Below are 13,948 nucleotides of genomic sequence, written 5' to 3'. Positions count from 1 at the left end.
TTTGATAGACAAACCTAACATCTGCTCCCTGCAACGGCCAGTTCTATAAATATATAAAAACCAAAGACCTACTTGCGAGCACGACGTGAACCAGAAGCATAACCTGAACCAGAGGCATGACCTGAACCGGAGGCATAACCTGAACCAGAGGCATGACCTGAACCAGAGGCACGACCTGAACCAGAGGCACGACCTGAACCAGAGGCACCAGCTGAACCGATCTGTTCAATATCAAACCGCATATGTAGCTTGCCTCCTATAAACCAAGTGAGGATTTGAGAGATCTGATGCGTGCCAACGGGCCAAGCTGCTAGAACAAGACGACCCACTGCCCTCCCCAGCTGTGTCCCTAGGATGCACTGAAAATCCGGAGTGCCCCTTTCCCAAGTGTGGGTTCTTGGAGCCGCAGATCTATCGTCAGGACCCGCCGAGAGTTCAGGCTTTCTGTAGAGCACCTTCCCGACCAAGGGGAGGGTCTCATCATTCTTAACATGCAACATGAAAACATGTCGGAGTGTATCGATATCGGCGTCGTATTTGTACAAAGCTAGAGCAATGTCATTCCAATAGGGTCCCACCCCTCTGGAAATTTTCTTAGCAATGATAGCACCCCTTACGGAATAATGCTCGTAAGAAGACACCTTGGTCAATCTGTCATTCTGCAGAATTGAATAACGGTAACGACTCTCTGCCGGATCCCCTGGGAGATTAGTCGATTCAAGACCCAACATGATTTCGGTCGGTGGGGGACAGAACGAGGTTTTCCATATATTAAAGAAGGCCGCATTCCGGGGAGTTCCATGGGTTAGACTGTGAACAGTTAGTGTTGAATGGGATACTCCAGGTTCACCCTCGGATTGGTCGTTGTTGGCCATCCAGTTTTCATATTTTAAACCCTCCCGTTCGAAGGCATCGATTTCGTGCCTTTTAGGTGTTGATTGTAGTATGGGGATCATGTCTGTATTTAAAGATGCGGACACAGACGCGGAAGCCCTACTCCACCGCATGCGAGGAGTTCTGGGGGTCGCATGAAGATGTGTCGATGTGCCCGCTGACTGCCTTTCACTTAGACTGCTGCGAGCTCTGCTTAATTGTCTTTCAATACTTGATTTCTTAGAGGGACTACCTTCGGCAGGAGGGTCATCGTTGTCGGCACCATCCTCCTCTCCACGTCTCCGTTTTTGACTCCCGGGAGTGGGAGTGGCGGGGGCTTCAACAGGTGCAGTGGCACCCGTTGCACCGCTTTGCGCAGGTGGTGGAGTTATTTCTTCCTCATTTCCACCGTTATTGGTACGATGGAGGCGATTTCCCAATCTCTTCCATATGGCCATCGTGTTGGGAGTATCAAATGAAAATATATAGACAGCTTTGGAAGTCTTGGAGGGTTTCTGATATGGGTATTTGGGAATTGGTATGCTTGAATGACTTACCTAGGTGCTGGACCAGGCGGATATTATATAGTCCAGGACCAAAGGGCATATAAGAGAGGACGGTCCATGGACAAGTCAGAGCTTGCATCCGAGCTAAGTTAAGATGAAACGAACAGAACAATGGATATATATAGAGACTCGAAGAACAAGGGGATTCGAAGATATATGGAGATGACGGGGGGTTGAACAAGTGATTCAATAATAGAACAAGGGAATTGAGGCGAAGGATGTGGACCAAATGGCCGAGGGAGAAAGATCTCGATACTAAGCGCATGATGCAATGAGAACTATATTTTCGAAACAAAGCAACAAAGCAGTGTCTGATGGTTGACTAAATTTAGCTTGAAGCCGAGTGCCAAGTATGACAACGAACTGGAGATGAAAGAAGTCGACGCTCCAAGTAAAGTTAAGGTATGGTAGAAATGGCGACTTTCCCCAGAGTCATCAAAGATTCCCATTGTTGTCATTAAAATCAAGAGCGACGTCTTGAAAGATCTGTTCTGCTGGGAAACTGGGGCGAAGTGCGACTGCCGATGCAGCTGCAAACACCCAGCTTCCTGCATTCGTCACATCTCGGTGTGGACGACTGATCTTATCGCCAATTGTTGAGGCTGCGAAACCAGAAGCTGGGAAATCAGGAAGAAGAAAACTGCTGCATTCAATTTACTAAGAGAACGCCTTTAATAGACGCCTGCGCTAACAAACAAGCAATCAAAAAGGCTCAGTCTGATCAAAAAAGCATCCCATCTATGGGCTCCAACACCAATGAAAGCTTCAATCCACGGAGCTGCTTGACGACCATCGCTTCCCAAGCATCAAAATAATCTCGGGAGCTCAGTTGAGGATGATCTTGTGAAGGGTAACGTTATCCGGATCTGCTAACTGGTGAGAAATTGAGAGAAAAAAATACCTTTTGTAGGTAGATGATAGCTCGGAATATGCAAGGCCCTGTTAGGCTCTACAGTATGTAGGAACTAGAAAAGCAGAAGGGAACTGTGTTAGGAGAGAGGAGTGGGCTGCCAAACAAGTATCTAGCAAACGCAGCTCAGATGGATTTTTCACTTCCCTGATAGAGATTCTATCATTCGGGACTTTTTCAAGTCAACAGCCAACTTGAGATATACGAGTTTAATCGTGTCACCTGGACAGGAAGCCCTACTTCACATAAGATAAAAGGACCCAAGGCATGTACCTAGATATGTAGGTAATATCTATGATAGAAGTAGCTAAATCGAGTTCATGAAGGATATCGTATTGAGCAAAGTGAGAAAATCCCCAAAGGATTGACTGACCTCTCGTTAGCTTGCAGGACTTAATGTAGACTGAAGCAGGCAATAACCACGTCTAGGGCAAGAGACATCATCCTCTCGGCCACACCGTAGCAACCAGGAGAAACCAGAACAGACTGACAAATTAACGGTTACCCACGGTTACCACCCCATCCCGCAGAAAACCTCCAATCCTGCCCGACCTCTCCAAGCCCTCTCACCAGACTCACAACATTATCAGCAAACCCAGCCTCACCATTGTTAACCCTCGCCCGGCGCTCGCGCTCAGTGTCCGAACTAGCTTCACGAAGACCAAGCAGCTGCCGCGTACTGTACCCCTGCAAGCGATCCGCATCCATCCTCGTCAAAAGATTACCTTGGCCGTGCCGCCGAGTCCAAGCCGCCTGTTTAACAGCCGGAGCCCAGTACTCCGCCAGAGAAGACTCATCGCGACCGAACGCGTAGCACTTGGCCAGCGGAGAGTCCGACTCCGGTACAAGCGACGCATTCCAGCGCGTGTGGACGACTTCGTACCTCTTCTCCATGAAGAAGATAACCGGCCACGTGATAATCCAGAGCTGGAGGAGGACGATAACCCACCAGACGAAATTGTTTGTGCGGAGTCGGTTGATCCAGTGCGGAGAGTATATTGTGATGGAGCCTTGGGAGATGACGAGGCTGAAGCCTATGGAGCCGTGGTAGTTGAGTTCGCGGATGTGGGAGGAGAGGACGTTACGCATAGCGTTGGAGTTGAAGCCGCGGACTTCGCGGTGCATAGTGAATCTGGATTGGTTTAATTGAGATTAGCAGGGTATTTCGTACACGAGTAGGCAGACCTTACGATTTCACAGAGGCGGGGTCACGACAGAATCGCTCGCACCACATCATCAGGTTTTTCGCGTCTAGAGAGCTATCGTCTTGCTCGTCGGCGTTATTTCGGGCCAGAATGGCATCGGTGTCCCCCGACAGACTAATAGCAGCACGCGACTTGGGCGGCTTATATGTGCTTGAGCGAAGGATCCCTCCCCGATACGCGGGTTTGACGTCCTCATCTGTGAGGATCTGGACTTCCCTCCAGTTCATCCCCATGTTGCCGCCCTCCCAGCCGGTCAGCATGGTCTCAGCTAGATCCAGCGCGAAGTGGAAGTCTGAGACTGTGTAGTGTTCATCTTTCTTTTCGCCCCTCCTCACTTCGGTGTGGGTTCCGTGAATGTAGAGCAGTGGGCGTGGCGGCAGCTTTATTTGCCGGCTGATGACATTGTAGAGCCTGTCGCAGTCGCTCGAGAGCGCTGGGTCGAGGGTGAGAAAGGCCTTGTCGTGGGGTTTGGCATTCTTGCCGCCGGGGAAAACATAGGCTGAGTCGATTAGACGGAGGGGTCGGATGCTTGTGGGAGGCTGGGCAGGTTGGACAGGCTGGATGGCTCGGACAGACCGGTCAGGGGCGATAATGGGCTCGGTGTTATCTGTGTATGGAGGAGGCGCGTCATCAAATGAACGAAGGGAGTGCGACGGTGATGCAGGGGGGTCGGCCTGGTGGAGGCGGCCCATATTATCGGATTTTTCGAGAGAAAAGGAACCAAAATACACAAAGTGACAAATCTCTAAGCACTAAAATAGACTAAAGAGAACACAAAAAGAAAGCAAGGAACCTTGGAAGCAAGACAACAAAGATGGAGATGGAGGGGATTTTCAAAGAGGCTCTAAGACCTCGTAACTATGACCACACTGCAGCCTAAACATCAACACTAGATATTCTACGTATTCTCTAGGGCTATACACCAATTCCCACCTCATCCAACATAACACTTCATAGATCCAAATTTAGGATCCATCAGCTGGCGATCCTGGCACAAACCAGGACCCCGCCAGCCATAAGTCTGGGAAATATCGTTGACAAGATCGCACTTGTCATTAGGAGAGACGGTACAGAGACCATTCGACATACGCCACGATTTGGGATCATCCAGAGAATCCTTGTGACAGTCCGTCCACTCCCAATTACCGCTTTCTGGTATAGTCCACGAACGACATGAAACGGCCGTGTCCTTGACCAGGGTCTCGAGCTTGCTCCCCTTGCCGAACTGCATGCAATCACTGTCCTCCAAATATTTGTTGTGACCTTGGAGCAGCACGTAGCTACCAGTGCAACCAATGCCATCGTACATCTTCAGCGACCATCCGTTTTGTACGTTGATGATACCATCCACGGTTTGTGTCGCGGAAGGTGGGGAGCTCTTGGTTGCGGAGCTTTTGCTTGTTGTAGAAGACGTGGTCTTGGTAGTACTTGTGCTTGCCTCCCGCAGACGGCTCGCCAAAATACTGATCTTGTTGGCCACGTTCAGGAATGCAGTGCCAGTGCCAATGGCAGTAGTAGTAGCACTAGTAGGATCGGCAGCTGGCATGGAAGTGGTCTCGTGTAGATATGTCAAGGGTACATCGATCAGGGGTATATCTGTCGTGAAGAAGTGCGGATTCTTGTTTTTCGTTGTCGAGGGTACATCTTTAGCCGTCAACGTGACAGCTTTGGTTGTAGAGGCAGCCGATGTCGCTTTAGTTGTTGCAGATGTAGTCTTCACGGACGTGGCTTTAGTTGCAGGCGCAGGAGGCGCGGCAGGTGCAGGTGCAGATGAGCCACAGAAGTCTGGACCAGTACCGCATTGACCCCTTGTAGAGCACTATAGATATGGTTAGCCTAGGCCGGGAGAACGAAATCGAATCTTGATGAAGCTTACACATTGACCCGCAGGGCATGGGTTTAAAGCGGCAATGCCTATCCCCCTCAACGGACGTGCCGTTCCAGGCACCTGGGGGCCACAGACTGCACCGCCAATTGCAACAGGCATTGGGGGGTCGCCAGCGCTAAGACAAATCTGGCCCCCTTCCTGCAGTTTTTTGCAACCATACCATGCCGTGGTATTGATGTTCCAAGTCTCGATATTGGCCACGGTGATCTTGTATCCCTCAGCAATCTTCTCGCAGGTATCACCATGGCGATTAGTGTAAGCGTAGCAGTAACCACCACCGTCCGGTGGAATGCTATGGGTTCCTGTTGCGCAGCATACCGGCTTTCCGCGAGGCAGAGAGGAGCAGGCTGTATCTGGGTTGAAGGACGTGAATGATGCTGCCGAGATACCACACTTGAGAGCCAGATCGTCGCATGTATCCCCATTGCCGACAAGGATGGAAGGACATGTGTAGGGATAGGTGTAGACGGCCCGGTCTGCGGTCGGTTTGGACTATCTTGGGTTAGAGTCTGGGGGATAAGTAATGTTGGAAGTTGGAGAGGTAGGAACTAACCTCGCGTGCAGCTACAGACAACGCAACTGTCTCATGAATCAGACCAAGACCGCATAGAGCGAGGAAGATGCCCTTTTGAAAAGGCTCCATCTTGTGTAGAACTGCCGGAGAGGACGATGCTCTTTGAAGAAGTAACGCGCGGCTTTATATATATCTCTAAAGAACTACATCACGAAGGTCACGTTCGAAAGCATTATCGCGGAGGCAACATCCATTGATGCAGTTGGTGAATCATATGAAACACAAATTTGCTCTTTACAGTGGCCTGCATGGTCTGAGGGTCTCGAAAGAGCCACTTAGAATCTGTCTTTTCTCGAGGACAATATGTAGAGTTGTTGTAAAGAACAAGCCAAAGTGCCTCCTCTGCCACCGTCAACAAAGGAAGTCGCTGCATCCGAGGGAACCCCAGTACAAATGTGACCTCGAATGGCCTTTGTTCGAGGAACTCTCTTTCCTCTTCGGAGGTGGGTATGTATATTCTCTTTGAAGGAGCGATATAATGCACCATACTGCCAAGGGCCTTGGCTACCGGGGTAGTAGATACCGGCACCAAGACCACCACTTTGTGGGTTTCATGTTACCAAGACAAAGGAAGCACTCAAAGAAGCAACTGCCAGATACTGTCACTCTTTTGAAGTCATTTCTAGATCACCATCAGGTTATCGTTGGCGTAGGATAGACACCATAAAAAACAGCGCGCATCTCTCGGACCAGTCCGTCGGCATATATGTATTGACCTTGAATATTGGAGAAGAATACGAAGCTTGTTGCTAGTTAGTCTAGTGTGCGCGACTGAGTCAAAGAACAAATATCGTGTGATTAAAATAAACAAGATTGGTCAAGGGCTTGTCGGCTTTGTGCCAGAATTCAAAGGTTGATAGGGACAGGGTTCCAGAAATAGCACATTGGACTTGAACCATCCTAAGTGGTAATCTTGGGAATCTGGAGATACCCAAGGTTGCAACATGCAAGTATGCAGATATATTTCTCTAGGGATATGTCCCATTCAAAGGCTAACTTTTGACATATACCATGCCTATTTATATGTATGATTGTGGAAGCAGAGAGGGGAATATATCATCTTAGTTTGCTACGGACTAGTCCGTGCGGAGTACTCCGTAGATCTCATGGGGCTATCTCGGCATGTACAGAGCATCATTACTTATTAGGGATATTGGTATAAATGTGTGCAGGTTGCCTTTTCTGATTGAGTCTATTCACGCAGATTCATCGTGATACAGTCTCCTTACTCCACCTGGGTGCGTCCAGAGATTCACTATGGATGTAGTGTACAAGAAGCAACTCTAAATGTCCGCTTCGAGAGATGCAGTATGTCTTAGAGTGATGTTCTTCAGGAAGCCGTACCCCAGATGGTAGGCTTAGCTGCGAACCAGCTAGGGGTAACACATCAAAATTTATAGCTGGATATGATTAATCACCGCAGAATTCATCCTCCCGAGGTCTCTCTCTCATACGCTTCTTAAATTTCACGTCCATGGATGCATTGCACATACTTCCACAATGACCGTCGCTCCTTCTCTTTTCTCGCTCTTTCCTCTTCCATCTTGCATGTTTCCTATGTTGCTTAGCATCGCGGTAGACAGCTAGACAGCTAGACGCGACGCGTCGGATTCTCAGTTGATCTGGATTTTTCAATTTTCTGCTCTTCTCTTCTTTTCGATCTTTGCGCATCTATTCCTTAGAATTGTATCGTTATTCCTCTCCCTTGATCACCACAATGGCTTCTAACCAGGGTATTCCCAACCAGGGTATTCCCAACCAGGGTATCCCCAACCAGGGTATCCCCAACCAGGATATCCTCGACCAGGATATCTCCGACCAGGATGTCTCCATGGAGGATGTCTCGGATGCCTTCGTACAGGATGTCCCCAAGCAAGATGTCTACCCCCCCCAAGCAGGCTCCTTATAACCGGGCTGCGTGGCTTACTGGAAGATCGGCTCGTCCCCTCATGGTCGGTGCGGCACCGTACACACCTCCATCCGCCCACCAAATCGTTGTCAAGAATGGTGCTGTGTCTGTCAATACCGTTGAATGTACCAAGCAGTTGGAGGGCAACATGATGTCCCCCCGGATCAAGTACCCCTTCGTGCTCGGAAACGATTGTGCCGGTGAAGTTGTGCAGGTTGGAGACATGGTTAGTCGCTTCAAGGTTGGTGATCGGGTTCTTGCTCACGCCCTCTCCATGGATCCGGCCGTCAACAAGTCGTCTGAAGGTGCTTTCCAACACTACACCGTGATCAATGACAACATGGCCGCAACGATTCCCGATTGGCTCTCTTTCGAAGAGGCTTGCGTTGTTCCACTCGGTTTCTCAACTGCCGCGACCGCCTTGTTTCATGAGGACTACCTCAATCTCAATCGCCCTGGTGTCCCCCTTGGTACGGGCCCAGACTGGCTTCCTGAAGTGGTCCTGGTCTGGGGCGGATCGACCAGCGTCGGTTGCAACGCCATCCAGCTCGCCGCAGCAGCTGGTTACGAGGTTATCGCCACATGCGCTCCCAATAACTTTCAATATGTCACTAGTCTTGGTGCATCTGCGGTCTTTGATAATCGCGACGTCTTCTCAGTTTTCTCGATCATCGAACTTTGCCATCACAAGAGAGTTGTCGGTGCTATAGCTATCGGAAAAAACTCGACTGAACCTTGCATGGCAATTCTTGCGCGGTCGATCGGTTCGAAGTTGGTGGCCCGAGCCAAGTTCCCATTCTCGGAAAGAATCCCAACCACAATCTTCCAGAAGTTTCGTTCTATGGCAGCCTCAATGCGTTCGAACCTTAGGATTAAGATCTGGTCGAAACGCTGTGGTGTGAAAACCAAGTTCATTTCCGATACCTCTGCGGCCCATACCGAGGTTGGCGCTATGGTTTATAACCAATTCCTCCCTGGAGCTCTTGCAACTGGGGTATTTGTCGCCGCTCCCAAGCCGCGCGTTGTGGGGAAGGGTCTGGACCGAATTCAGAGTGCCATTGACTGTCACATGAGGGGTGTGTCTGCTCAGAAGGTTGTTGTCTCGCTTTGAATTTGTCTCGAGCTGATATCGAACAGTCCATGGTGTCGATTGTATCCACAAGGACCTCTAGTGAAGCAGCTGAGCAAGTCTCCCGGTGCTGCTCTTATTTCCTCTCGCCTGAAAGTGCACAGAGTCTACACGCAGGATCTACGGGATAACTACCCATCATTGCTATCTAGGTAACTTTACTCAATCATGGCCAATACAATCCCAATTTCAATCTAGCCATTCAGGTGCACGTTTCAATGTAAGAAAGTGAGTAACATTGAGGATCAAGGCCATACCTGTAGTTAAGTGGATGCATTATCAAGACTACTTTGGTCCCCCCTCTCCTCTGTGATGGAAATGTAATGAATGACACTTGATTCAAAGAGACTGACCACTTGAATACTACATCTGTACGCGCATATAAGGCCCAGGAATAATACAAAAAGAAAGTGCTCCGAAGTCCCCAGTTCTCGATACGAGCTAAAGAAGATTCATTATATCCAAAAAGAAAGGTGGCTCCGGCTGACCTGTCACTTCAGACATAGTACACCCTTGAACGGTCGACAGGTTGCACAATTTGTGCAACGATTCTGAGTCCGAGTCAAGCAGCTCCAAGTAGCTCATAGCTAAATTATTCCCACCTGCAAAACTCGCAAGGCCTTTCTCAAATCCTCCAACTTTTGCTGGTTATCCTCCGACGCGGAGAGACATGTACTCAGTTGATCGGCATGTGCCTTGAGAAACTTTGCCGAGAGATAGAGTAACATGGGAGAAAATGCATGCGCCTGTGCAACAGTGTGAGACAAAAAGCCACTGTCAATCCACGGGGAGGAAAGGGGATGGTCTCACCTTGAAAAAGCTGGATCGGGTGAGCGGCTTCGCCAAATCTACTATCTCGTACGCGGAGTAGAGGGGAACCAAAATGATCTCATCATCAATTTCCACCTGCAGGGCCTCCATTATGTTGTAGAACCATATCACGGCGGCATTGGCGAGCATGTTTGTGAAGAGGCGCATAGGGTCGTGGAGTTCGGGCGAGGATGGGGGTAGTGAGACCAGCATCAGCCGCTGTTGTACCATTTGGTATAGCCGGGTATGGCGCTTCCAGGTATCTCCGTCGCTCGGAGATGTTTTGCCACCACGCGCGGCTCGCTGGAATGCAACGCTGTGCCAGCATAGCGTGATCAGGACGATTGTCTCCGCGAAAGGCGGTAGCATTTTCTGTCCGGAGGTCTCGATCTCGTCATATAAGGAGTCCATAATGACTGGCCTGCTGTGTTGGAAATCCGACTCCGATACGGGGAGATATATGCAGAGCTGAACTAGATGTCAGTGGCGCTCGGAGTATTCTGTAAAAAAAAAGGGGAGTTGTTGCTTACTGCTTCCTCGTGTAGACTTAGAGGCCACTCGTCAGAGATATTGAGGAAGCGGTCTAGACAATATGCCAGCCAGTACGTCCGTCGCTTTTCCTCGGCCTCGGCCCATGCTTCGGGATGTGCCATGTTCATGGTAACGTCATTGAGCCGATCAATTTCGTGTAATTTGGCAAGTTGGATAATGCGAAAGGCGCGTCCTGCTGTAAGCCATGCTCGGCGGTAGCTCATGTAGCGGAATTCGTAGTGCGTTAGAAGAAGCCATGCTTGGGCTGCCTGGAGGCAGGCCGCACTGCTAGATTCAATATCTTGGTCGAGAGCTTCAATGCCGGACCGCACACGGGTGTAGAGAGACTCCCGCATGTGCTGTAAATGGGCGGACGAGGCCGCTGCAAGTGCCCACATTGCAAATTGCAGGCAGATGTAAGAGGCTGGTTTGTTGAATCTCTGTGACCAGGAGAAGTACCGGCCTTGGTGGAGCATCGGCGCGACGGGATGTACTCTGTCGAAATATAGTTGGTCCCTTCACTTGTTGTTAGATATATCCGGGTTCGGAAGGTAAGCTTTGCGTACAGATCTGCCTCTATCATATCTGAGCTCTCATTATTAGGTGGGGTCATCGGTGTAATAGGTGAGGTTATTGCTGATGCATCAATCGAGTAGGGGATATCATGACATTCGGTCTTCGTGACATTGGGGATATAGTCTTGGGGTGGACTGAGCATTTGAGCGGTCCCGTCGGAGTTATATTTCTCATTGCCGTCCAATACTTCCTTGGGACCGAGATTGCCCTGATCACAATTTATGATGCTTTCCAAGGTGGCTAAAAATGAAATTAGCAGAGAATGTGTATATATAACAGTGCTAACAAACCAATGCGATTGCGCAAAGCCTTGAGATGTCCTTTCTTAGGTCCCCGTGGTGAGCGAACCTGATTGATGAGGCATGCTGTGCCCGAGTCCTCACATTGGTCACATTGAGGTCGTCGTCTATCGCATCGAAGTTTCTTTTTGCGGCATTCCTCGCAAGCCTAGGTTATCAGCTCTGAGCGCCACTTTATGAGCTAGGTGGCTATTGTCTCACCAGTCCTGGCTGCTGTCGTGAGCCCGACATATTTGAAGAGTAAAACAGAGTGCTGATGCCTTGATACTACTATACCACCAAGAAGAACAAGTTTACCTCAGTCAATGAGACAGGTATTTGTAGTGGGTATTTATAGGCATTGACCTAGACTATTGAGTGCAATCGAGGCTGAGTCGCTCAACCGTCGGCAATTATAGATTGATTGCTTGTTTCGCCAGGCACCCACCCTAGTAGAAAGCTTCTTTCGTGGTATTCCACATTTGGTAATTTGTACTTGTCGAAAGTCCGATCCTCTTCGGCGATGAGGCCCGACGAGAACCTCCTGCGCATGGTGTGATCAGCGCTACATCCTAAATGACCCTATACCCATGACTCCCTCACATTCTTCAGGTAACCAAGTGGTGTTTGTCAAGGGTAAATGGCTAATGATCTTGATAGCTCTGAATAAACTTCCGTCCTGCGCGGACTGCGCCGTTAGCCTTGTAATCACGCCATTTGGGTAGTATAGATAAGCTGGATGGTGGTAGGATGTACCAACCAGTTAGCCATGTTTGTCGATTGTTGATCAGAAGTTGGACGATCTGGCATTCTGGTGTTGGGTCTGTTAGCCGAATTGGTTAGTTGCTCATCAAGGGACAGGTTCGGATTGTTAACATAGTGTGGCAGGTTGTTGTTTGGATACGCTAAGCCGACTGGCTGTTACATAGTGTCCTCAACTGCAGCACATGCAGCACGTGGACATTGATTTGGAATTGGTTCAAATCACACCTACCACACGACAAGCTAAACTGGAGGCAAGAGGTGATTCTCGGTCTAGTGGAGCCAAGAGAGTGTAGCACAAAGCAGTTGTGGTATACCAAAATGTACGGGGCATTAATTGTGTCATTGGCTTGTTTCAAGCATCTTCTGCAATCTCCGACACAAAACCTGTACGATATCTACGGTGTTTGGTGGGGTTGGAGCATCTTCCATGGTTGAAGAGCTTATAAGAGGCTGATACATTTATTTGAATACAGGCTTTGATAAGGCAATAATTGACTATTGGGCAGATATAACAGCGAATTCACACAGTAAGGATCTAGGTCCATGACTGCTTAAGCGTATTAGGAAACGGGTTGGGTTACAGATAGACCAGGTAGAACCAAACGCCCGGAAATCTCACACATCGACTTACACCTCCCCGGCATGATACTTTGAACCCGATCAAAAGGGTTCCTTATGGCAGACGATGGAACCTAGGCCGTCCCTCCTTGGCCATAGGGAAGACGCAATTCGGTATTGTTGCAGCCAGAAACATCAAACACTGTAACTTCAAGGAAAAAGCTTGGATGTGACTCGACCTGGTCGAGTGATCATAGAAACAAGAAATAGATGCACATTGTACCCCTTTGCCCCACATTAATATTGGGCTTCTCTGTAATTGGTTAATATTCCCCTGTGAGAGCCACGCGAGGCCGTCGCATATACAGGAGGCTACACTAACCAAATATGGTAGGTACAGTAGTGCAGCATACATATATTATTATCATGCCATTTCAATAGTTGATACTGATTAACTTCTAAACTACCATGTGTTCTGGGCTTGAATTAACCATGAAGGTAATTGCCAAGAGCTGGGGTCTGCATCGACACGCATCCACTTCCGGACCTGCGTCATCTTGCTGCCACAGTTAGGACCAGGCGGGGCTTATCTGAGGCACGGCAACTACTCACGGCAGTAAATATTGCAACAATCCAATGTTGATAGGCTAACTATCTCCCCCGGGCCGAAAAAAAGGTTGTGCGTATTTGGAATTGTTAAACGGCTATAGTCCTTGAACCCATGTGACCTTCGGCACGAGGCTCTGCTCCCCATTGTGCACCTGGAAAGCCCTGGAGTGTACTGATATGATGCTTACTCATCGGTCGTTATTGGAATCTCGACTATCCAGATCCGGTCTCTGCAGGACCTTTGTCGATATGGAGTGTCGCAATAGTTGGTGATTCGGCCATCCCATTGCAATCCTCGAGTTCGGGCTAACGGCAGTCACAAATACGGGCACAACATGCCCCGTAGCACGTGCACGTGTTCCTCGAAACAATTACAAATGAATGCAATCATGCAATCATCTCACACTTGGTCCAGACAGGAACGGACTCAACTTATACAGCTTTTCCAAAACTCCAGTCCCTTCCCCAAACACGAAATTCAGAATTCAAGCTTGCCTGCGCCGGAAATATTTTACAACAGGCTGGATAAGACGTTGGATAGCCTCTAATGATCGACGGTTCTCACCTGTTAGCGCCGGGACGGGCCGGACGGTGGGTCTTCTAAACTGGAACGGGCTTGATGACGCGGAATCAGATTTCTATTCCAAACTATGTGAGTTTTCCAAAACACAAGGCGAAGTAGGTGATGGGAGGCATAACTCCATTACTTCAAAATTCAGAATTCACAATCGCACTACAGTATGCCACCACGCAAGGAAGCAGCATAG

The 13,948-nt window shown here is 49.1% G+C and overlaps 6 protein-coding genes across 6 annotated transcripts; 1 reads left to right on the top strand and 5 right to left on the bottom strand.

The window, feature by feature from the left end:
- Positions 1 to 68: 68 nt before the first annotated feature.
- On the bottom strand, positions 69 to 1,331 carry N7519_001598 (uncharacterized protein; the record flags this gene model as incomplete). The annotated part of the gene is made up of 1 exon (XM_057288376.1): positions 69 to 1,331. The coding sequence occupies one exon, from the start codon at positions 1,329 to 1,331 to the stop codon at positions 69 to 71; it is 1,263 nt and encodes a 420-aa protein (XP_057154459.1).
- Positions 1,332 to 2,850: 1,519 nt separating this feature from the next.
- N7519_001597 (uncharacterized protein) lies at positions 2,851 to 3,474 on the bottom strand (the record flags this gene model as incomplete). The annotated part of the gene is made up of 1 exon (XM_057288375.1): positions 2,851 to 3,474. One exon carries the CDS (start codon positions 3,472 to 3,474, stop codon positions 2,851 to 2,853), a length of 624 nt encoding a protein of 207 aa, XP_057154458.1.
- A 61-nt stretch (positions 3,475 to 3,535) lies between these two features.
- Positions 3,536 to 4,246, bottom strand: N7519_001596 (uncharacterized protein; the record flags this gene model as incomplete). Its single annotated transcript, XM_057288374.1, has 1 exon — positions 3,536 to 4,246. The coding sequence occupies one exon, from the start codon at positions 4,244 to 4,246 to the stop codon at positions 3,536 to 3,538; it is 711 nt and encodes a 236-aa protein (XP_057154457.1).
- Positions 4,247 to 4,488: 242 nt separating this feature from the next.
- N7519_001595 (uncharacterized protein) lies at positions 4,489 to 6,085 on the bottom strand (the record flags this gene model as incomplete). Its single annotated transcript, XM_057288373.1, has 3 exons — positions 4,489 to 5,373; positions 5,431 to 5,934; positions 5,996 to 6,085. The coding sequence occupies 3 exons, from the start codon at positions 6,083 to 6,085 to the stop codon at positions 4,489 to 4,491; spliced, it is 1,479 nt and encodes a 492-aa protein (XP_057154456.1).
- A 1,648-nt stretch (positions 6,086 to 7,733) lies between these two features.
- N7519_001594 (zinc-binding alcohol dehydrogenase family protein) lies at positions 7,734 to 9,036 on the top strand (the record flags this gene model as incomplete). Its single annotated transcript, XM_057288372.1, has 2 exons — positions 7,734 to 7,880; positions 7,915 to 9,036. 2 exons carry the CDS (start codon positions 7,734 to 7,736, stop codon positions 9,034 to 9,036), a joined length of 1,269 nt encoding a protein of 422 aa, XP_057154455.1.
- A 459-nt stretch (positions 9,037 to 9,495) lies between these two features.
- Positions 9,496 to 11,501, bottom strand: N7519_001593 (Zn(II)2Cys6 transcription factor; the record flags this gene model as incomplete). Its single annotated transcript, XM_057288371.1, has 8 exons — positions 9,496 to 9,542; positions 9,566 to 9,605; positions 9,657 to 9,800; positions 9,865 to 10,332; positions 10,395 to 10,890; positions 10,962 to 11,211; positions 11,262 to 11,418; positions 11,472 to 11,501. 8 exons carry the CDS (start codon positions 11,499 to 11,501, stop codon positions 9,496 to 9,498), a joined length of 1,632 nt encoding a protein of 543 aa, XP_057154454.1.
- Positions 11,502 to 13,948: the final 2,447 nt, after the last annotated feature.

The sequence above is a fragment of the Penicillium mononematosum genome, assembly GCF_028829835.1.
Source record: "Penicillium mononematosum strain IBT 11891 chromosome Unknown utg000001l:1.0-4488741.0:1.0-4491989.0, whole genome shotgun sequence".
Taxonomy (NCBI): domain Eukaryota; kingdom Fungi; phylum Ascomycota; class Eurotiomycetes; order Eurotiales; family Aspergillaceae; genus Penicillium; species Penicillium mononematosum.
This window is presented reverse-complemented; position numbering and strand designations above follow the sequence as displayed.